The following is a 19,833-nucleotide window of genomic DNA, read 5'->3' as shown; positions in this document are numbered from 1 at the left end:
TATCTAAATGATTGAAGTCAAATCAGTCAGTTATTGAATCTTATAAAGATCATTAATAATAAACAATTATATTATCTCTCAAGAGTGACGAAATAAACCGAAAAGACATTCACGGAGTCATGTAGTGTAATTATTATTTAATGTTATACAGAGTAGCATTAGGGAATACTTTGCATAAGACAAACGAAATCCTACCTCTCTCTCCCTTGCGATTCCCAAACAAATGCAAGGGATTAGCAATGAACGAATAATTACGATTTAATCTATCGTCGAAGGCAAACAAAGTAACTCACCAGCCAGTTTTTTTAAAAAAAGAGCTTATAGGAAAGAAAAACACCATTATCAGCAAAGTGCCAAGATAAACTACGAGTCAAGTACAAAAAAAAAATAAGTTGATAAAGTAAACACTACAGTAAAGTGTGCAGTAAATGGCATTGTGCAATACAGTACGTTACAGGTATGGCAAATATATAAAGGAGAGTTAAGAGATTGGCAGAACATGCTGGACAATCAGGATTCCTCACGAAGAACGCGTTTGAAACACAGACACGACCTTCATACAAAACTATATGAATTCACCTATTTTAAAACAACTGAGGATCAAGAATCCATGGCTAGGCAGCGAAGATAAAAGGCAGGGATACACACGGTTCGGCATAAGTTAAACCAATGGCAGCTAAAAGTACATGTTAATTGATTAAAAACGGTATTCCATTTCAGTTATAACACTTTGAGGAAAAGCGTTGATCTCGTTCTCATTGTATATGTATACGCCAACGTCTGCACTACCAACAGGCTCCACAGGGGGAGCTTGTTTACAACAACGTCACACATGTGTTTTTTTTTAAGCATACTGACAGATTAGTTTCAGTCAACGTTATCAAGCATAACAGCCAAACAAATTAATGTCTTATAGCAGCAGGTTAAACCAAAAAAATTAACAACTTCTACTGGGATAACATACATCTTTCACAGTTTGTGATGGCGTGTGGGCGAGGAGTTAACAGCTAACTATCTAAATTAACGTTAGAAAAGTCCACCATACTCAGTGAATCATCATCATACAAATCTTAGTATCCTAAGTAGGAATAGCAATGATTGTGCAATGTATGTAATGCTAAGGTATTCAAAACCGGCTCTTCTGAATATGGCATTTTTCACTGCACCCGTCGCTTTAGTTCAAAATCATTTGAAGTGATGAAAAGCAATAATAAAATACATCCACCATTAGAACTCACTTGGCGACTTTACAAGGTAGAGGTGGTTGGTGTACCCCTTAAGTAAGCCCTCTCAAGCCCTACTGTAACACCCCCTCCACCCCTAATGTAACACCACCTCCACCCTAATGTAACACCACCTCCACCCTAATGTAACACCCTCTCCACCCTAATGTAACGCCCCTTCCACCCCTAATGTAACACCCTCTCCACCCTAATGTAACGCCCCCTCCACCCTAATGTAACACCCTCTCCACCCTAATGTAACACCCTCTCCACCCTAATGTAACACCCTCTCCACCCTAATGTAACACCCTCTCCACCCTAATGTAACACCACCTCCACCCTAATGTAACACCCTCTCCATCCTAACGTAACACCACCTCCACCCTAATGTAACGCCCTCTCCACCCTAATGTAACACCCTCTCCACCCCTAATGTAACGCCCCCTCCACCCTAATGTAACACCACCTCCACCCCTAATGTAACACCCTCTCCACCCTAATGTAACGCCCTCTCCACCCTAATGTAACACCCTCTCCACCCTTAATGTAACGCCCTCTCCACCCTAATGTAACGCCCCCTCCACCCTAATGTAACACCTTCTCCACCCTAATGTAACACCCTCTCCACCCTAATGTAACACCCTCTCCACCCTAATGTAACACCCTCTCCACCCTAATGTAACACCACCTCCACCCTAATGTAACGCCCCCTCCACCCCTAATGTAACACCCTCTCCACCCTAATGTAACACCACCTCCACCCTAATGTAACACCCTCTCCACCCTAATGTAACACCACCTCCACCCTAATGTAACACCCTCTCCATCCTAATGTAACACCCTCTCCACCCTAATGTAACACCCTCTCCACCCTAATGTAACACCCCCTCCACCCCTAATGTAACGCCCCCTCCACCCCTAATGTAACGCCCTCTCCACCCTAATGTAACGCCCCCTCCACCCTAATGTAACACCACCTCCACCCCTAATGTAACACCCTCTCCACCCTAATGTAACACCACCTCCACCCTAATGTAACACCACCTCCACCCTAATCTAACGCCCCCTCCACCCTAATGTAACACCCTCTCCCACCCTTATGTAACATACCCTCCAACCATACGAAACACCCTCTCAAACCCCTTACGTTACACCCTCTCCACACTTTGTTGGTTTCGTTTTTTCTTTCCGATGCTCATAATCTAAAATAACGCTGAACAAAAGATGTTGGCTACAGTGGAAAAGGTTAAGTAGCGTAGGTTTAACGTTCGCTTTTTGAATCCCAATCTTGCTTGACATGTCACAGCGAAGGACTGGAAGGTCAGAATAAACTGATGGCCGTCCCAGTTTAAAACCATCCCCCATCAAAACACTTCAACCACATGATACTTTCCCCTGCGTTTAGCACTCATAACACTGCTGGTGAACATTGCGATTGGTTCTGAACTACAGTAGAGAGGTGCTGTATTTCAGCCGCAGCACCAGAGAATCGTCCTACACCACACACACACACACATACACACACACACACAAACACATACACACACACTCACAAACACACCACACACATGCACACGCACAGAACGTCTGTAAACCTTGTCCAACCATGAAACCTTCGAAGCATCATGCGGAGAAACCCCAAATTATCCTGAAGTTTTTGCATCCTGTTGCAGTTCAAGACACATTGTTGTTATCCAAAATGGCCGCCACTCAATTTGTTTCCCCCAACGAGGAAACCATAACAGATTGGTTCCCGGGCTGGCCAATCGAAGACCACCAGCAATCCCTGGTAGAATTTGGAGGTTCTAGAAAAGGCAGGGTGGGATTTTAATAGCGATAGAATAACACCTAGATGCTTCAAGCCTCATCTCGCCCCCGGAGGTCTGGGGGGGGGGGGGGGTCATTTGTTGGTGGGCGTGTTTTGACTGCTCCATGGCAGACCATGTTGTCCTCCAGCCGACCCCCTGAGGAGGGCTGTACTGGGGCTGCTAGTTGATGCTGCAGCAGCTCAGGTAGCTGATGTTCTTGCCTTCGCCCAGCATGGGCGCGGCATCGCTGTTGTCCAGCTTGTTCTGCTTGGCCTCCCGGATCAGCTCGCAGGCCAGGTCGAGGAAGAGCTTCTCCACGTTGTCCGACTCCTTGGCCGAGGTCTCCAGGTACACCATGCTCTGGGACTCGGCAAAGTCCTGCGCCCGGTGTCTATGCACCTCCCGCTTCTCAGACAGGTCGATCTTGTTACCTGTTGGGGGACAGGAAGTGGGTGATTACCCTCTGTAGATCGGTTGGGTCGGTTCTGTAGCAAAAAGGCTGTTGTTTCATCCTTCATCCTCGTCCATATATAATTATCATATATGATTATAATATAAATTGATACATATAATTTGAATGAATCGAATACATTTGGCGTTAAGCACAACATTCAAACATCATTCGTATGAGGCAAAACCTCAAATGAATGTTGTATATGAAACTTACATTGTGCTATCAAGTATTTTGAACATTCGGAGGGAACAAATCCATTCACAGAAATCCCATCGAAATTACAAATAACACCTGAATGCCTTCTCCCAATACATTTTGAGGTTTGTGCATATAGGACTGGGACTTATTTTACATGAATATTTTAAGTGAACCTAAATGTGCCCATGTTTTCTATCTGTTTGCTTCTGCGCGCATTAGCTAATGACCACTTGCATTCATCATCATGAGAGCTCAGCTGCTGACTATTGCTCCATTTATTTCACCCTAAATCGGTCCCTAAAGTGGGACAGCTACGTATACAGAGGAACAAAACACGGTTGCTTTTTTATTTATGCATGCTAAAAAATCTTTTTTTAATGTCCTGTAATCTGCAGTACGCATTAAGGATCATACGTTATTGTGAGCAATGCATTTGGTTACATTTAATTAGGTATTTATTTTAGATGCCCGTTGTTCTTCACGTTACATCTTTCTCATGATGACATTTACATATTGATCACAATCTGACTCACAAGTGAATTTAATTAATGTGATTAAGGAGTAGGTAGGGCTTGTAAGGATATCTTACTCAAGGATGCCCACAGCTTTGATTGTAGACAGAAATCACACCCAGTACCTTTCAGCTGGGAGTCAAACACCTTAACGAGAACACTATCCTATACACTACACTACAATGTAGCTACAGTGATGTAGCATATACTGTCAGTATTAGCTACTTCAACAGTGGATATAATGTACGTACAATTTTGCATCTACACCTTTACTTATCCTATTTTGTATATGCTCATATTTTCTCTATATTTCTTTTAGTTTTATTGCATCTGTGTTTATGCTGCAACACCGTAATATGTCATGTTTTATAAACTGCATCTTATCTTTGGTTAGGTTGCCAACATTGACCAGGGACCTTTTCATCCGGGAGGTAAACAACCTATCCCGTTCCTGTTCCCCCTGACCTAACACTGAAACTCTGCCTCCAGGAGACCAGAGAGTACCAAAGTGCTGCCGTTGCTTTCCTCACCGACGAGTATGGTCACCACCTGGCTGTTGGCGTACTGCTCGATCTCCTTCAGCCATTCGGGGAGGCAACGGAAGGAGTCCTCGCAGGTGATGTCGTAGGTCAGGATGAGAGCGTTGGCGCTGCGGTAGTAGCTCTGCGTGATGGAGCGAAACCGCTCCTGGCCCGCCGTGTCCCAGATCTGCAGCTGTGAGCCAAGACGTCGAGGAAGAAGAGAGAGATGAAATCAGGGTATCTGCAGATTTCAGCAAGTCAAATTTAAGACTTTTTAAGACCTTTTCAGTGTTTCCCCTAGAATTTTTTTTAGGCCCGGTGGTAAGAGCTGATAGTGTGATTTGTCATACATTTTTCACGGGATGCTAGAGTATTTGTTGGTTATTTCCATATCAAACACTTGCTTAGCCATCACAAGTTGATAATGATTCAATAAACACGTTATTAACAATAAACTAATTTTATTTACAATAAAAATGTTGGTGGTGCCATGCTAATGATGATATAACTTAATGCTGTCAGATTGTCCGTTATGATGGGGCATCATCTGCGCACGCGCGACACCGCATTTTATTTATTCATTTATTTTTTATTATTATTTATTTTTTGGCCGGTTGTTGGCCTGGCGGGGGCGCTCGTTGGCCTGGCGGGGGCGCTCGTTGGCCTGGCGGCCCGCCAGGCCTGAACAATGGTAGGGGAAACACTGCTTTTTAATACCACCTTGAATGAAATTTAAGACCCAAAACACACGATGGTGGGGGGGATCCTGCTGTATTATAACCCAAGCATAGCATGTGTGTCACTCAATGAGACTCATTCACCTGTCGCAGACTAGCTAGCAAGCACGCAGATAATCATTTATATATGCAGCTAGCAAGAAAGAAGTCTCTCGACATGTCCTTCCTGAAAAGTCCAACGAGAAAAAGAATGCCCCGACAAATTTAAGACCTTGAGTTACAGTATTTAAGACCAGCATATAACATTTGGAACGAATTTAAGACTTTTCAAGGCCTTAAATTTAGAAACATGAATTTAAGACTTTTTAAGACTTTTTAAGGATGCGCGGACACCCTGGATGAAATGAGATTTGCGTTTGACATTCAGACACATTTAGCCACACACGCAGCATTTATCCAAAGCCACCGACAAGTGAGTATGTGGAAAAAAATCAACCACAACCAAAATTTGAGTATTGCTTAACAACCTAGTTTTCTAACTAGACAAGAGTGCACAGTAGATAACCAGAAAGTCAAGGCTAGTTATAAAATAGATACTTATTATTACCATTCCACAAATTTCTGATAATTATTGAATTACAATTAGCTTAACTCTTGTAGTGTATTAAAGCGAAGCATAGCAACAAAGTCATTTCTCAACCGAGGAGCAAAAAAAACAAAGTGCAAGAGTCAGATGATGAACCACCAAAGGAGCGTCACTTGGCATTACTGAACATTACTTTGGTCGGAGCAATCGGAGATTCTCTTACCTTCACCTTCTGCCCCTTGATCTCGACCGTCTTAATCATGAAGTCCACTCCGATGGTGGCACCTTGGCCCGGAGGGAAGAGACCCTGGAAACCACAGAGAAATGATTGCGTGTGAAGGGTTGGGTCACAAGATGGGTTGGAATATAAAGGGTTCCCTATTTCATCCCTGACATATGATGGGATAGATCAACCAACCACCCCTTCCAGGTGGACTGTACCAACTGGTGAATCCCAACCTATCCATCGCACAATATGGTGACATCATACACCCCCATGTTTTATGTCACCATAGGGTTAAAAAGGCTTGTCATGGATGATCAACATCACAACTTGTGGTAAAACTGCCCTTCAGATCTAGTACAACTTGTGAGTTGCACTTTTAGAGCGAACCGCTGGGATCACCCAAAGCCCGTCATAACTTATGTGGCCACTGGCCATGTAGCACTAGAACTCAGAGAAGACAGTTATTCAAGATGACACCCTTCTCATCGGGGGTCCAATTGCACAGCTAGCTCAAGGACACCTCAGGACTCACAGCAGCAGAAGGGGCAGCGGAATCTAACCGGCAACCTGGTCCAGTCAGCCGGAATGACTGACTTACGCTACCCTCTACATTTTGAGCCCTAGTTGCCACGGATACCGACCTGAGTGAAGCGTCGGACGAGGCATGTCTTTCCGACGCCGGCGTTCCCGATCAGGACGATCTTGAACAGGTAATCATAGTCTTCCATGCTCATCTTGGCTGGGCTGTGGGCGGGAAGGAGGGATAGAAACACAGGAAGGACGCTCGGTGAATTAAAGAGCCATTTTAGATCAATGGCCTTGAGGGCCCAGATGTTGAATAGATGGAGCTGGAATGATGCAACGTTATCGCAAATTCACTATCAAGATGGATTTGTTGTGTTGATTATCTTCCGTCTTGTTAACTATCGTCATTCAATAACTATGTAAAAGAGGCAAGCACATCAGATGTTTGCTCCTAACATAGGTAATGGAAAACCTCTGAATGGAAAGCTGTCACTTCAGTTCAATTTAACACTCAGGCTGCTTGCTCAGGCAGCATGTTAGCACCTCTGTTCCGACTCTAAGAGGTTAAGGTATTGATTGGAGAGAGAGGGAGAGAGAGAGAGAGAGAGAGAGAGAGAGAGAGAGAGAGAGAGAGAGAGAGAGAGAGAGAGAGAGAGAGAGAGAGAGAGAGAGAGAGAGAGAGAGAGAGAGAGAGAGAGAGAGAGAGAGAGAGAGAGAGAGAGAGAGAGAGAGAGAGAGAGAGAATACAGAGACAGAGACAGGTCATTCGGGAGCAGGTAGGGGTAAGTCAGTGAATACAGACACAGATCATTTATTAGCAGGTAGTAGTTAGGCAAAAATGCATTAAAGAGCCCATGCCATTAAAATCACATTTTTCCTATTGTTTGTTAAATAACATAGGTCTGAATAAGTTTGTGAGCTGTGGTAAGTTTGAAATCTATGCAGTTTGTCTGCTGAATGCAATAGGCAATGAAAGGAAAAAGGCAGAAGAAATGAGCCGATCTGGATAAGGTGACACTGTGACGTAGCGTTGTCAAACTATTATTCATGGCCCTGCCCACTTGTTTGGTTCGTAACCACCCACAAGAATTCTGAAGGAGTCGTGATTGAGCTAGTGCTTAATGCTAATACGTGTACGGTAGTTGCTTAGATCGTAGTAACAGGCTAGTTACAGAATTTTGAATGCAATGGCAGAACGACATCGAAGTACATGAACTGCGACATGCTGCCTGCTGCCGGTTGCCGCGAGGCACCACCGCCGCGAAGCACCACCGCCCGGCAGCGGGCAGCCGGGCGGTGGTGCCTCGCGCAGGCAGCAGGCAGCAGGCAGCAGGCAGCGCGCGGTTCTGTCTACTACAGATTGATGTGGAAGTGGAAGAACCAGAGACGTCGGAGAACCCGACGAAGTCCTTTGTGATTCATTATATCGTCTGGACGTGCACACAGCTTTTGGCCGTGATAATATGTATTATTTGATATAGATATCTATGTATTATATGATATTATTTAGATGTAGAGCTCCAGGACTGTAACGCAAGTGTTGTACACTTCCTTGTTATTTGGATAACCGTTCTGCTGTTGGTGTGATGGCGCATAACACGTCGGACTCTCGTCTCTGGTATTTCTACAACGAGACTCGTAGTGGGGGTTATCTCAGCCATGGTTGAGAATGAATTGGGGGAAAGGAACTTTGGCTTTGACTCCCTGAAGTAGGCATGAACCACGACATGGAGGAGAAAGGGATTGTTGACCGCGGTCGTCTCCCGCCGGAGCCTCGCTGCCGATGGACCACCGCCTCGGCTTCAGGAGGCGGTGATTAGCGCTGACCGCTGCCGAGGCGGCGGGAAGCAGGGCTCAAGCGGGATACATTCGCGGCCAACAATCCCCTTCTCCTCCATGTCGTGGTTCATGTACTTCAGGGAGTTCAAGCTGTGTGCACCTCTCCAGACGATATAATGAATCACAAAGGACTTCGTCGGGTTCTCCGACGTCTCTGGTTCTTCCACTTCCACATCAATCTGAAGAAGACGCGGTCGTTAGAGATTCATAATAGCCTATCGTCTGGAGGCTCACACAGCTTTTGGCCATGATAATATATATTATATGATATAGATATCTATGCATAATATGGGTTTCTAAGAGCCATTGCGATACATCCACCGTAAACAGAGCGCATGGTACCGTGGCTACAAGCTGCTCAGGGCCAGGTGATAATATATATTATATATTATATGATATAGATATCTATGTATAATATGTGTTTCTAAGAGCCATTGCGATGCATCCACCGTAAACAGAGCGCATGGTACTGTGGTGTGGCTACAAGGTGCTCAGGGCCACACCCCCACCCCCCTCCCTGACCTGCCTTGACACGCCCACCGTAACAAGAGCGCATGGTACTGTGGCTACAAGCTGCTCAGGGCCACACCTCCACCCCCCTCCTTGACCTGCCTTGACACGCCCACCGAAACAGCGCGTTTGGGGGAAGCTCAATGTGCGACTGGTTCGGAGTGGCTGTAACTCTGCACCACGGCTGAATTTCGGGGACGTCTTTGAATACTGTGTTTGTGGCCCACTAATACCTATATTAAAGCATCCATAAATAGCATGGCATGGGATCTTTAACGTCTGAAATGGCCATTCGAATATGCATGATTAGTGGACAGCATTTTACATTGTATTCCTCACATCTGAGACAGCGTCACACGATCTTAGCTTCTTAGTGTACGAATCCTTTTGCTTGCGTCAAACGAGACGAACAGAGTCAGTGCAGACCAAGGAAACAGCAAGAGCTCTCAGAACTCAAAACAACGCAGATCGAAATGACAAAGCCATGTAATATTATCTACCATTATAATAATATGCTCGCAGATGCATTTAGCTAAAAACACTTTACAGTAATGTGAGGGTGAACAATCTCTGTGGGTGGCCAGGTTGGCTATATAGGCCTATTGGACGCACACCATCTGATGAAAAAATACATTTTAATTCTAATTGAAATAATCCAGCCAGTCTAACCCAAATAACTAAATAATGCAAACAGTGCCTACCGCCTACCTTGTCTTTTTCAGAAACAAGTTCATTAGCTAGTTTATTAACAACATTAGATAGGTGTTAGTCTGTTATTAGCAATATGAGGTTGTGACTTACATTAACAATCACATTGTTATGATATGGTATCAGATATTCTACAGTGATACTAATGCAATACATTTTTGATAATGTTACAATCTGCATTACTTATTCTAGATTTACTGTGCATTATTTAAACTATCGTATTAGTCATCTACAATATATATGTAGGCCTAAGTAGTTCACCAACTGCCGGCCGTTGACATTGGTAGTCAGAAATAAGCTTGATGTGAGTATATAATGCCTCCTACCGTTTATTATCCAGCCTTGCTTAAAGCATTTCTTTTTTTCTCCCAACGATAACAATGTGCTCAACAAACTTATGTTCTGACTTTAATGACAAAGCTGTATCGCAAATGCTTTACGAATGTATGAGAGTGTACTATATCTTTGGTTTAGGGCTGCATATGGCACCTGGTGCTTCGAGAGAAAACACCCCAAAATTGCAACATTATAACAACGTTATAAGTCCAATGTAAAGACAAATGCGGGGTCTGATTCAGTGAAAACAAATCCATGTCTGTTATTCTGACACATGATCATGATGACATTATCCATCGAGTCGAATCAATAACCGAACCAGATCACATGACAATAGCGATAGTTAGAATTTTCAACCACAGATAAAACAGCATAAATGAATTTACATTTCCGAAGGGTTATGTTGTTTTACATTAACGTAGATTGAAAAATCTATGCAATCTAACGTATGCCTATAGAAATGTGTGGCTTTCTTAGGATCGCCTTTAAACCCCTTGTTTCCCAATTAAGTGAATTTCATGACGAGGCGTTACTTAGAATCTAAACGAGGATGCACACATTCATGCAGGGAAATATTTGTAGTTATTTCACTCTTTATGTGTAATCTAATCTGTCTAATACAGGGTGGAAGAGCCACGGAGATAGCAATTGGAGCAAGAACTAGAGAGCTACCGTCCCACTGGCCATTTTGGCACTAGGAGAAAATGAAATGCATGAAGAGAAGAAATCATAAAACCTCAACCCTGGGCGGATTCAACAGTAAATCGTTCGTTTTTTACTCACCAAAACAGGGGGACACTCCCCAATTGTAACGTTACTTGGTATGCATCGGTGAAAACATGAAAGAAGGCTCGGCTACAGCTGGGCTTGGCGTATCCCTCATCATCTGCAGCTTCTCCGAAGTCAGAGAGCGAGGACTGCGTTTCCAATGATGTCATCAGTCCCTGATTTGCCTAGACTGTGCTGATCAGATAGATAATAAAATATGGTCATTTAAAAATATATATGATTCTATACTATATTGTCAAATTATGCTCAGATATATTTATTTATTCGCCATATTTTTAGATTATGTTTCTTATTTTTAAAGTTGCTATCCCGAAGCAATTTAATTGAACTAGCCTAAATATGCAAGTGGCATACTTATGTAACCGTTTTAAAGAAGCTGTAATTAATTGAATTAATTTCATAAATATACACGTTTACACACAGTAGATAGAGAAGAGAAGAAGATAAATCGCATAAAGTAAAATCCAAACAATAAACGAGCGGAACCCATCAAGCGGCTGCGTGTTTACGCCGGCGAAGTTTCCGTGTTGCACCCTATTGCCCTTGAGTCGAGAGCTTGTAACCGGGAGAGGAGATCATACTCTAATATCAATAACTCGGTACCGGGAGGTTATCGTCTCAACATGGGTCTGGTACCGGACGAGGCCAAGGCCCTGCCGCCCCCTGCCATTGTTAACAGGAACTCGGTGTGGCTGGGGTTTGTCGGCTGGAGTACAGCGATGCTTCATAACGCCTTCTGCCACAGGCCGCCTCTCAAATCAGGTGAGACGTCTGTTCGGTTTTCTACAGTGTGCACAATATATATATATATTCTGGACACTGAAAACAGAAGTCCTCCAGATGTACATATAATGATAATTTACCAAGCAGGCGTGTGAATGGCCTTTGTTATTGGTTTAACTCTAAAGGTTACCGCAGTACTGGGAACATCCGACAACAACACACAAGGATCTGTTTTCAACCTGCGGACATGAACAGCAATGTTTTCATCGCAAAATTGCTAAATTTACATTTTCTTCCTCTTTTAAAGGTGTCCATCGACAGGTCTTATTTTCGACCATTGGTTGGTTCCTTGGCTACCACATCTCCAAATACGAGAACTACATCTATTCTAAACTCGACCGAGACATGTACCAGTACATCAGCCTGCACCCAGACGCCTTTCCAAGAAGTGGTAAACACCTTTATCCTATTGGTTGGGCCTGAGTAGTGCATGTACTATTATAACACATTACTTTGCACTTAAACTGTTTGTCCTGTTAGTGCAAAGGATAATCCATTATTTAATTACTCTAGAAGAAATGAAGTAGCATACCTACCACTTAAAGTAAATCAATGGTGTTTAAAATGCCAGTTAGGTCTCCAGTTACAGCTAGAGCTAAGTGTAGAGAAGCCAAAGATAATTAAGAGAAAAAAGTGAAACGTGTTCCAAACATGTTATTATCGAATAGAAGCTATTGAGAACATTTCTTCACATCACAAAACTATACAGCAGTGGTCTCATTACACACATTACCATATTTGGGACATTAATCACAACCCTCAAATCAAATTTTAAGGATATTTTTTTAACAGGGCAGGTAGATATTAAAGCTTTGGTTCTCACTTCAACCAATATGTCTCTAACTCTAGTGTAGTGAAAAATCCTCTCTGAATGCTTAAGATAATCCATTGCAAGTCTACAATTTTGGAAATGGGAAATCAGGATATATTTTAAAAGAAACTCAACGTTTACTTTACATATTGATTATGTAAGATGGATTCCTCGGTTTATCATGTATGCTGTTGCTATGGTGATTTAGCAATATAAAAAAGTCCCATATATATATATATATTTTTTTTTTTTTTTAGAAGGTAGTGTCAGGTCTTTCTGCACTTTAAGTCATAATTCTACGCGGTGACCTCCATACAATTGTGGATAATGGTCTAATGTAGATCTAGCCCCCTGTTCTAGAGTTGGATTACACAGCACTTCATACCTATCGTACCCTCATTCAGTTAAAGGTTGAATAAAATGGTAGTGCTATGGAGTTAAAATTAATAATCGAGATAGCATTGAGCAGCCTACTGATTTTAAATAGTAATCACGTTGTTCATGTGTTTGATTTCTATGACCCATCAGAGAAGAAGACTTTAGCCGAGGTCATGGAGCCCTTCCACCCTGTCCGCTAGACACCGGCGATCGATTGGACAGGACAAGGCAGAACAGTTGGCTGAAAACCACCTTCCCAACCACCACTCTGTGATGCAAACTTGTTCTATTACTTGTTGTGAAATATCTATGTAAATAAATTAAAATCTGATTTAAAAAGTACTCTTAATTTCTATTTATTATTCCTTTTAAAAGTTAGGAAAAAATAGGCTATCAAAACAAATTAAAAGCATTAAATTGCTTTTAGTTTGGATTAAGTGTGCTCTTGGATTACATAATGAAAAATATGGAAAAAATCGCAGATGACAGATATTGCGACATTGAATGCAAAGAGGGAAAAGGTATAAATCAAAAGCCCCACAAAATACAGCAATGCACAACATTTCTGGCCATGTTTTTTATTCCGTTTCCGTATTCCGCCGGCATCAGTTTTACCATTACATGTAAACAGTTTTAACAGTTTCTTCTGAGACATTCTGAGCTATATTCTCCATCATATGCAACATATGAACCCCGCTCTGAGGCTTTTCGACAAGGTGCATCAAAGTCCACATTTCATCGTCTCAATACGCCACCCCAATGATCTCCTTGTACTTTTCCGTGAGGCTCTGGGACTTCTTGGTGAGGTGACCCAGCACAGAGAAAAGACCGCTCAGGTGGAAGTGAAACAGGGCCTCCTGGTCGGCCTCCACCAGGGACCCTGAGGTCGGGCTCGGGGTCGCCGCTCTGCTCTTGGCCGACCGTCGGTCGTCCAGCGGGATCAGTCCACTCTCCACCGTGACCTTGATGGCCTTCAGGGTCAGATAGTTTTGGTACAGGTCCTGAGACGCCTCCTCCTCCACCTCTCCGTCCGAGATGTCGTCGGAGGGGACGTCCCGTAGTAGGGTGGGAAGGAGGACCGTGTGCTCCATGTGGTTCACGGCAGCGCTGTACCTCCTCAGTGCCAGCACCATGCTGTTCTTGTTGAGTCTGTTGTCGGCCGACTGCATGGTTGCGGTGTGAGTGCGGTTGGCTTGGCTGCTGCTGCGGTGGTGAAGGAGGGCAAAGCTTGCGTGCAGTGCAAAGCATCAAGAGCACAGAGCGCTGCTTTTATCGGATGCAGAAGGTGGCCTGTTCTGGGAGTGGTTCTTGAGGTCAGATTAGATGTTGGGGTGCATTGTGGAGGGTATGTGCGGTCAAGTTCTTATCTATATTTGATTTACTTCATTTGAACTTTCTCCGGGCTTGAAATAGTGTCTGAAAGTCCAGCAACTCACTGCATGTCTTGTTAAATCATTAACTACACAGATGGATCATTTCCATAAATTACCTCCTTTTGTGGGGATTCGTCTAGAGGGGGGCTTGTCTTTACCAAAGGTCATGCCCAGAACATGATGTTTTAAAAATGGCACGTCCTCAGCTCACATGTTTGCATGAAACATGGCACAGATAATTTGTTTGAACTTGGGTAGATTGAACTTCAGCAGCCCTCCGAAATCTAAATACAGAACACTTGTTGGGTCTGGATGATCTCGGTTATACTGCAGGGTGAGAAAGAAAACTGGGAATAAATAGGATTTATTTGGATGTTTGTGTGCGCTTGCATGCGTGTGTATTTAGCAATATTGCCATCAATTGCAAACTACTAATGGAAACTAACCTTTGCATGGACACTAACCTTTGCAGGCTCACTATAAATTAAATTCTTTCCTCGACTTGTTAGACATTATGTTAAACCATTTAGCAAGCTGTTGATAAGAGGCTTAGGGTTACTAGGATAGGTAGATTCATCTAATGTAACGTCTTGAACACTAAGCACACTTGTTTTTCCCAAAATTTACAGGTGACTCCTACCTCCTACATCTCCTACCTCAATAAATCATATACTATATTCCATTTCACATAGGATGGCCTACCATCAATGTATGCCTAACAGCTGCCTCAAACTATACGTTGGGCAATAGTTCCCATCTAACTTTTGAGGAAAGATCACAAGACTGCAGTGAATATGAAATCAAAAACAGATTGTATTGATGAATAAGGCAACATGTTCGTCTATTTGAAATAACACTTCGTCAAAACGACTAAACATCTTGTGCGTCATCATACTAGACATGGGTTTCTGGATCTATTCGTACCTTTGAAAGAACTACCGTTTAAAACGGTATCAATGCAACCTGAAACAGAACTGAAGGTGTCCCGGATGCTTTGCATTACAAACTTTAGAGACAAACAGAGACCTATCTTTCAGACTACTGATCAAAGTCAACTCATCCAAAATCCATCTCCAGAGATAAACAAAAACAAAACTTGGCACTTGAAGCTCTCTGAACACAATGCAGTTTGCCTTTGAAATTCAGCCTTTTCCAGCTCTCCCAAACCCTTCTCTCTTCCATTGTTAATCCCCCGTAATGGGAATTACAAAGGTTTGTCAGTTGACAGCTTTGGTCTTCTGCCCCATGACGATTATCTCGAGGACATGGGTGAGGTCCATCATCTTGGAGAGCATATCCATGATGTCGCTATGCAGCCGGGCTCCGCTGATAAACTCCTCCAGGGTCAACTCCCCTTCAGGGAGAAAGATACCGTCAATAGTCATCTTCGTTTCATCGTGATGTGACTATTCATCCCTGCGATCAATGCGTTTGAGTTCCTTCGAACAATCTAGATATTGGGGGACTTTCTGTATATATGTGAGCTATACAAGATATGCACGTGTATACACAGTTTCTTCTTTTAGATAAGGCCTTTTGTGAGGTTCTGTACTAGCTGGCTTTAAGAAAATTATAGACACTAGACTAATTTTACAGTCTACATTCCTTTTGTTGCATGTGCCAGTTATAAATATGATATACATGTGCCAATAAGAATTGGTCCAACATCAATATGTGTGGCTTGCTCTTGTTCTAAAGCGCATTCATGCTGCTTACCTTCTCCATTTACGTCAATCTTCTCATAAACAAGAGTCACAATGTCCTCAGGTGGGATCTCGTAACTCCTAGTGATGTCTTGAATTGCCTACAGGAGCAACAACACCGTCAGTTAGCGGTAGCATCACTGATGCAAGTAAATCCACTTTTTAGCTGGAGAACCGCCATTGCAACATGGTGAGGATTAAAATGAATCACATGGGGGCAGGATAGTCTAGTCGCTGGTGGCTAGGGTGTTGGACTCAAAAGGTTCTGAGTTCGAACCCCATTTCCAGTCTACCTGTAAGCAACTTGGAGCAAGATGCCCTTACTCCTTGAAGTCATGTCGCTGAATCCATTGATTGTCACTTATGATACAGGCGCTTGCTGCGAGACCTAAAAGCAGAGCAAGCCCCATGACGAGGCAACTTAAATGCAAGCTAAAGGCCGTCATCAGCTGCCTTTTTTCCTATCTGTGATTTAGGTGCTCCGCTCACTATCTTCCGAAAAAGACTCAAGACTCACCTGTTCAGAGTACACCTCGACTCTGCATAGCCACCCTCCCCCTTCTGGCCACCATTGTACACTGTATTGTGTTGTGTTGTATTGTATTGTATTGTATTATAGTACTTAACTGTGTAGCAACTGCAGTAGATGCTATCATTGCTGTAACACAGGGAATTGGTTAGCCTAGCGATTGTTGTACTTGCACTTGGTGCTATGAACATCCTTTCTGTACCGACAGCGATATATTGTTTCACTTCTTATGACGAATGTACTTATTGCAAGTCGCTTTGGATAAAAGCGTCTGCTAAATGCCCTAAATGTAAATGTAGGTGACATGTGAATTTTCTGAGAATTCAGAGATTAAAATCTGAATTCATTCTCAGAATTCTGACTTTAATCTCAGAACTATAAAGAAAAGGCATGTGTGCCCTACTCCTCCTCTCTATCTTCCGTAGGTCAGCGTGTGGTCCCCATCAATAATTGTGACTTTAAACTCAGAATCGGACTACAAAGTTGAATTATTATTCACATCACACGTGTCCCTAGTCGTCTTCCGCAAGAAAGCAATAGAAAGTAAAGATATAAATAACTACAAGAAGACCCAAGATCACAGAGATTACACGTAATAGTCTAGTTCATGTACAGGTTAACTCCCCCGTTTAGCACGTTAAGCTTCCCAAGCGAAGGATTACAGAGAAAGAACTGCACTTCACACCTGAGGGTCCCTTCACACCGTTGAAAAGGACACGCACCTTAAATATAGTCTCCATTTCGTCCTTGTCGATTTTTCCATTCCCATCTTGATCGAAGAGCTTGAAGTACCACTTGAGTTTCTGGTTGATTTCCCCTTTGAGCAGTAAACTCACTGCTGCAATGTATTCAACAAAGTCTATGTATCCGTCCTGTAGAGAATGACAAAGCAGGGAATGCACCATGAAACTTGATGCCTGGAAGATAAAAAAGTATTGTTTTTTTTTGCGGTGAAGCCTTGCAATACACTTTATACCTTTAATATACAAAAATTATTTCATAATGTATATGATCAATTTCTTTTGGAATAAACTGCAGTATTGGCTATCATCTCCAAGAGAAAAACACACGCGTCTAGCTCACGCTCCATGCTCTTCCTTAACCTCCATAGACATCCGATGAGTGTTTCACCATCATGGGGACCTGTGCAGGGCCTTCTACAGAATAGAGTAGCCCCCAAAGCATGTATAACGTGGTCCTCTTACCCCATCCATGTCAAAGGTTAAAAAGATCTGGTCCACATAGCTGCTGGCTTCCTCGGTCATGCCTTTCATCTGCAGCATGCTCTTCAGCTCAAACAGGGTGATGAGACCCGACGGCGACTCTCGCATGAACTTGTTGTACCAGTGGTGCATGTCCTCCTCCAAGATGGCGTCCAGGTTCGACCCGTGGGCACCCATATCGTCTGCTTCTCGATCGACGAACACCTTTCTTCTGCCGACGACGGTAGCTGAGGATGTCCCCGGAGAGCAGCGGCGGCAGCGGTACCGGGGTGGACGGCGGGTGGGCACGGAGGGATAGATGGAGATCACCCGAGAGGGAGTGCTAGGGGACTGACAGAAGCCGGTGGTGTGTCATTGGCATGATCTCTTAGTCTTCTAGTGTCTCAAGGGGGAAATAAACCCCTCTAATGGGATAAGTCTTCCAGGAACGCCTTGGTGTTACCTGGCACGCAGCTTCAGGGGTGGGAACCACTTCCAGAATACATGGTATTGGAGGAAGGGCACCAGGCCAGGTTGTATGTACCTTTGGCTCCTCCAAACAGTGACTGTTTGTAGAGCCATTCGTATAAACCCATTCACACATGCATTCATTGTATGCATGTGTGGATGGGTTGCTCAAACTCGATCCATACTATGGAAAGTCTTCAGTGATTTTAGGGTTACGTTTCTAAATTAGCCCAAAGTTTGTATGTTCTATTGTTATGTTTCAATTGTTCTATTGTATTTCTTTAAATATAAAAATATTGGGTATTGACAAATATGTGTCTAAAATAATAACACAAATTTCGGAACCAAAGAAAACTCAGTGATTTTGGAAAAGGTATGTGAACCCTTGAGTTAATGACCTCAGAAAGCTAATTGGAGTAAGGTTTAAGCACAAATGGAGTCTTGTTCAGATAATAAGTTTGGATGTGTGGACTACAGCTACTTTGACTGATAAAAAACACTACAACTTTTCGAGTTTGCTCTGCACAAGATCAACGATCAAGGATTGTTGATTAACATAAAGCTGGCAAGGGTTACAAAGTTATTTCAAAGACTTTAGAAATTCACCAGTCAACAGTTATGAATAACTGGTTTTATCACCCAACTTCTACACAGTTTCAGCTGACGTTTCTTTACCTCATTGATGAGTCTTCGTTGTGCTCTTGGTGTCATTTTGAAGGGGCGCCCACTTCTTGGTAGAGTAGCAACAGTGCCAAAGTTTCTCCATTTGTAGATTGTTAGCATAGGGTTCACTTACTTTTTCCACTTCCATTTTGAATGTTGAATGAGTGTGTTCAATAAGGACATGAAAGATAATGATTTTTTCGCATTATTTTTAGACACATTATGTTTGTCAATACCCTTGACGTAGATGAAGATCAGATCAGTTTTTGACAAATTTATTCAGAAAAAAATTAAATTCCAAAATGTTAACGTACTTTTCATGACACTGTAATTATAGATATGGATAGCAACAACCACTGTGCCTTAATTAGATCTGAGGGAAACCCTAAGGTATTTAGGGAATTCCTCTCAGGTGTAATCCCTCCCAAAGCCTCACATCATCTGGGGAGGAGGAGGGGAGGAGGAGGGGATGGGAGGAGTCCCACCATCAACCATCAAGCAACACTATGTGTACGACAGGTGTGTAATCTTCATTAGAATGTAATTCTACTTACATTAAGTCTTTCTCACCAATCTGACTTTAGGTTAACAGCTAAAGTAGGTTGGCCGACAAGCTCAAATCGGAGTGAACGGAGCAGCTCATTATCTCTTGCCTCTAATTTATTTCAAGGAATCATGTTTGTGGAGGCAGGGATCATGTTTGTAGAGCAAGGAGGAGGATATCTGTAGAAACAACCTGACCGGTAGAACCACAACAAACGAGACGTGGTTGACCTTAGATTGGATAGGAATAACAAAACTGTCAAAAGGTTATGTCTTTCCATCATTCTGTAATGGCCTCACTCTTTCAAATGATAAACATTCAAGGCAATTTAAGAAACTAATAAATACTCGAACGTGAAACCATGTGCCACACGTGCTGCCTCAGCTGATCTTACTGGAGGACTAATTTAAAAAGATGCATCTGAAGCGCACTCACAAACCAATAGGGTCAAAGTGGGTTGCCATCTA

The 19,833-nt window shown here is 42.9% G+C and overlaps 4 protein-coding genes and 1 long non-coding RNA gene across 5 annotated transcripts; 1 reads left to right on the top strand and 4 right to left on the bottom strand.

Moving 5' to 3' along the window:
- Positions 1-122: 122 nt before the first annotated feature.
- On the bottom strand, positions 123-1,498 carry LOC132474529 (uncharacterized). Its single transcript, XR_009529673.1, has 2 exons — positions 1,431-1,498; positions 123-1,364 (listed from the first exon to the last, which is right to left on the bottom strand). It is a non-coding gene; the product is annotated as an uncharacterized LOC132474529 (long non-coding RNA).
- Positions 1,499-2,465: 967 nt separating this feature from the next.
- On the bottom strand, positions 2,466-11,039 carry rab30 (RAB30, member RAS oncogene family). Its single transcript, XM_060075661.1, has 5 exons — positions 10,921-11,039; positions 6,847-6,988; positions 6,203-6,286; positions 4,726-4,909; positions 2,466-3,462 (listed from the first exon to the last, which is right to left on the bottom strand). Exons 2-5 carry the CDS (start codon positions 6,937-6,939, stop codon positions 3,212-3,214), a joined length of 612 nt encoding a protein of 203 aa, XP_059931644.1. The 5' UTR covers positions 6,940-6,988; positions 10,921-11,039; the 3' UTR covers positions 2,466-3,211.
- A 380-nt stretch (positions 11,040-11,419) lies between these two features.
- On the top strand, positions 11,420-13,226 carry ndufc2 (NADH:ubiquinone oxidoreductase subunit C2). Its single transcript, XM_060075665.1, has 3 exons — positions 11,420-11,674; positions 11,943-12,086; positions 13,035-13,226. Exons 1-3 carry the CDS (start codon positions 11,536-11,538, stop codon positions 13,082-13,084), a joined length of 333 nt encoding a protein of 110 aa, XP_059931648.1. The 5' UTR covers positions 11,420-11,535; the 3' UTR covers positions 13,085-13,226.
- A 220-nt stretch (positions 13,227-13,446) lies between these two features.
- thrsp (thyroid hormone responsive) lies at positions 13,447-14,128 on the bottom strand. Its single transcript, XM_060075663.1, has one exon. It carries the CDS (start codon positions 14,051-14,053, stop codon positions 13,628-13,630), a length of 426 nt encoding a protein of 141 aa, XP_059931646.1. The 5' UTR covers positions 14,054-14,128; the 3' UTR covers positions 13,447-13,627.
- A 922-nt stretch (positions 14,129-15,050) lies between these two features.
- On the bottom strand, positions 15,051-18,486 carry guca1c (guanylate cyclase activator 1C). The gene is made up of 4 exons (XM_060075662.1): positions 17,695-18,486; positions 17,212-17,361; positions 15,974-16,061; positions 15,051-15,611 (listed from the first exon to the last, which is right to left on the bottom strand). Exons 1-4 carry the CDS (start codon positions 17,887-17,889, stop codon positions 15,475-15,477), a joined length of 570 nt encoding a protein of 189 aa, XP_059931645.1. The 5' UTR covers positions 17,890-18,486; the 3' UTR covers positions 15,051-15,474.
- Positions 18,487-19,833: the final 1,347 nt, after the last annotated feature.

The sequence above is a fragment of the Gadus macrocephalus genome, chromosome 16 (assembly GCF_031168955.1).
Source record: "Gadus macrocephalus chromosome 16, ASM3116895v1".
Lineage (NCBI taxonomy): Eukaryota > Metazoa > Chordata > Actinopteri > Gadiformes > Gadidae > Gadus > Gadus macrocephalus.
The sequence above is the reverse complement of the archived record's forward strand: the minus strand, read 5'-3'. Positions and strand labels throughout refer to the sequence as shown.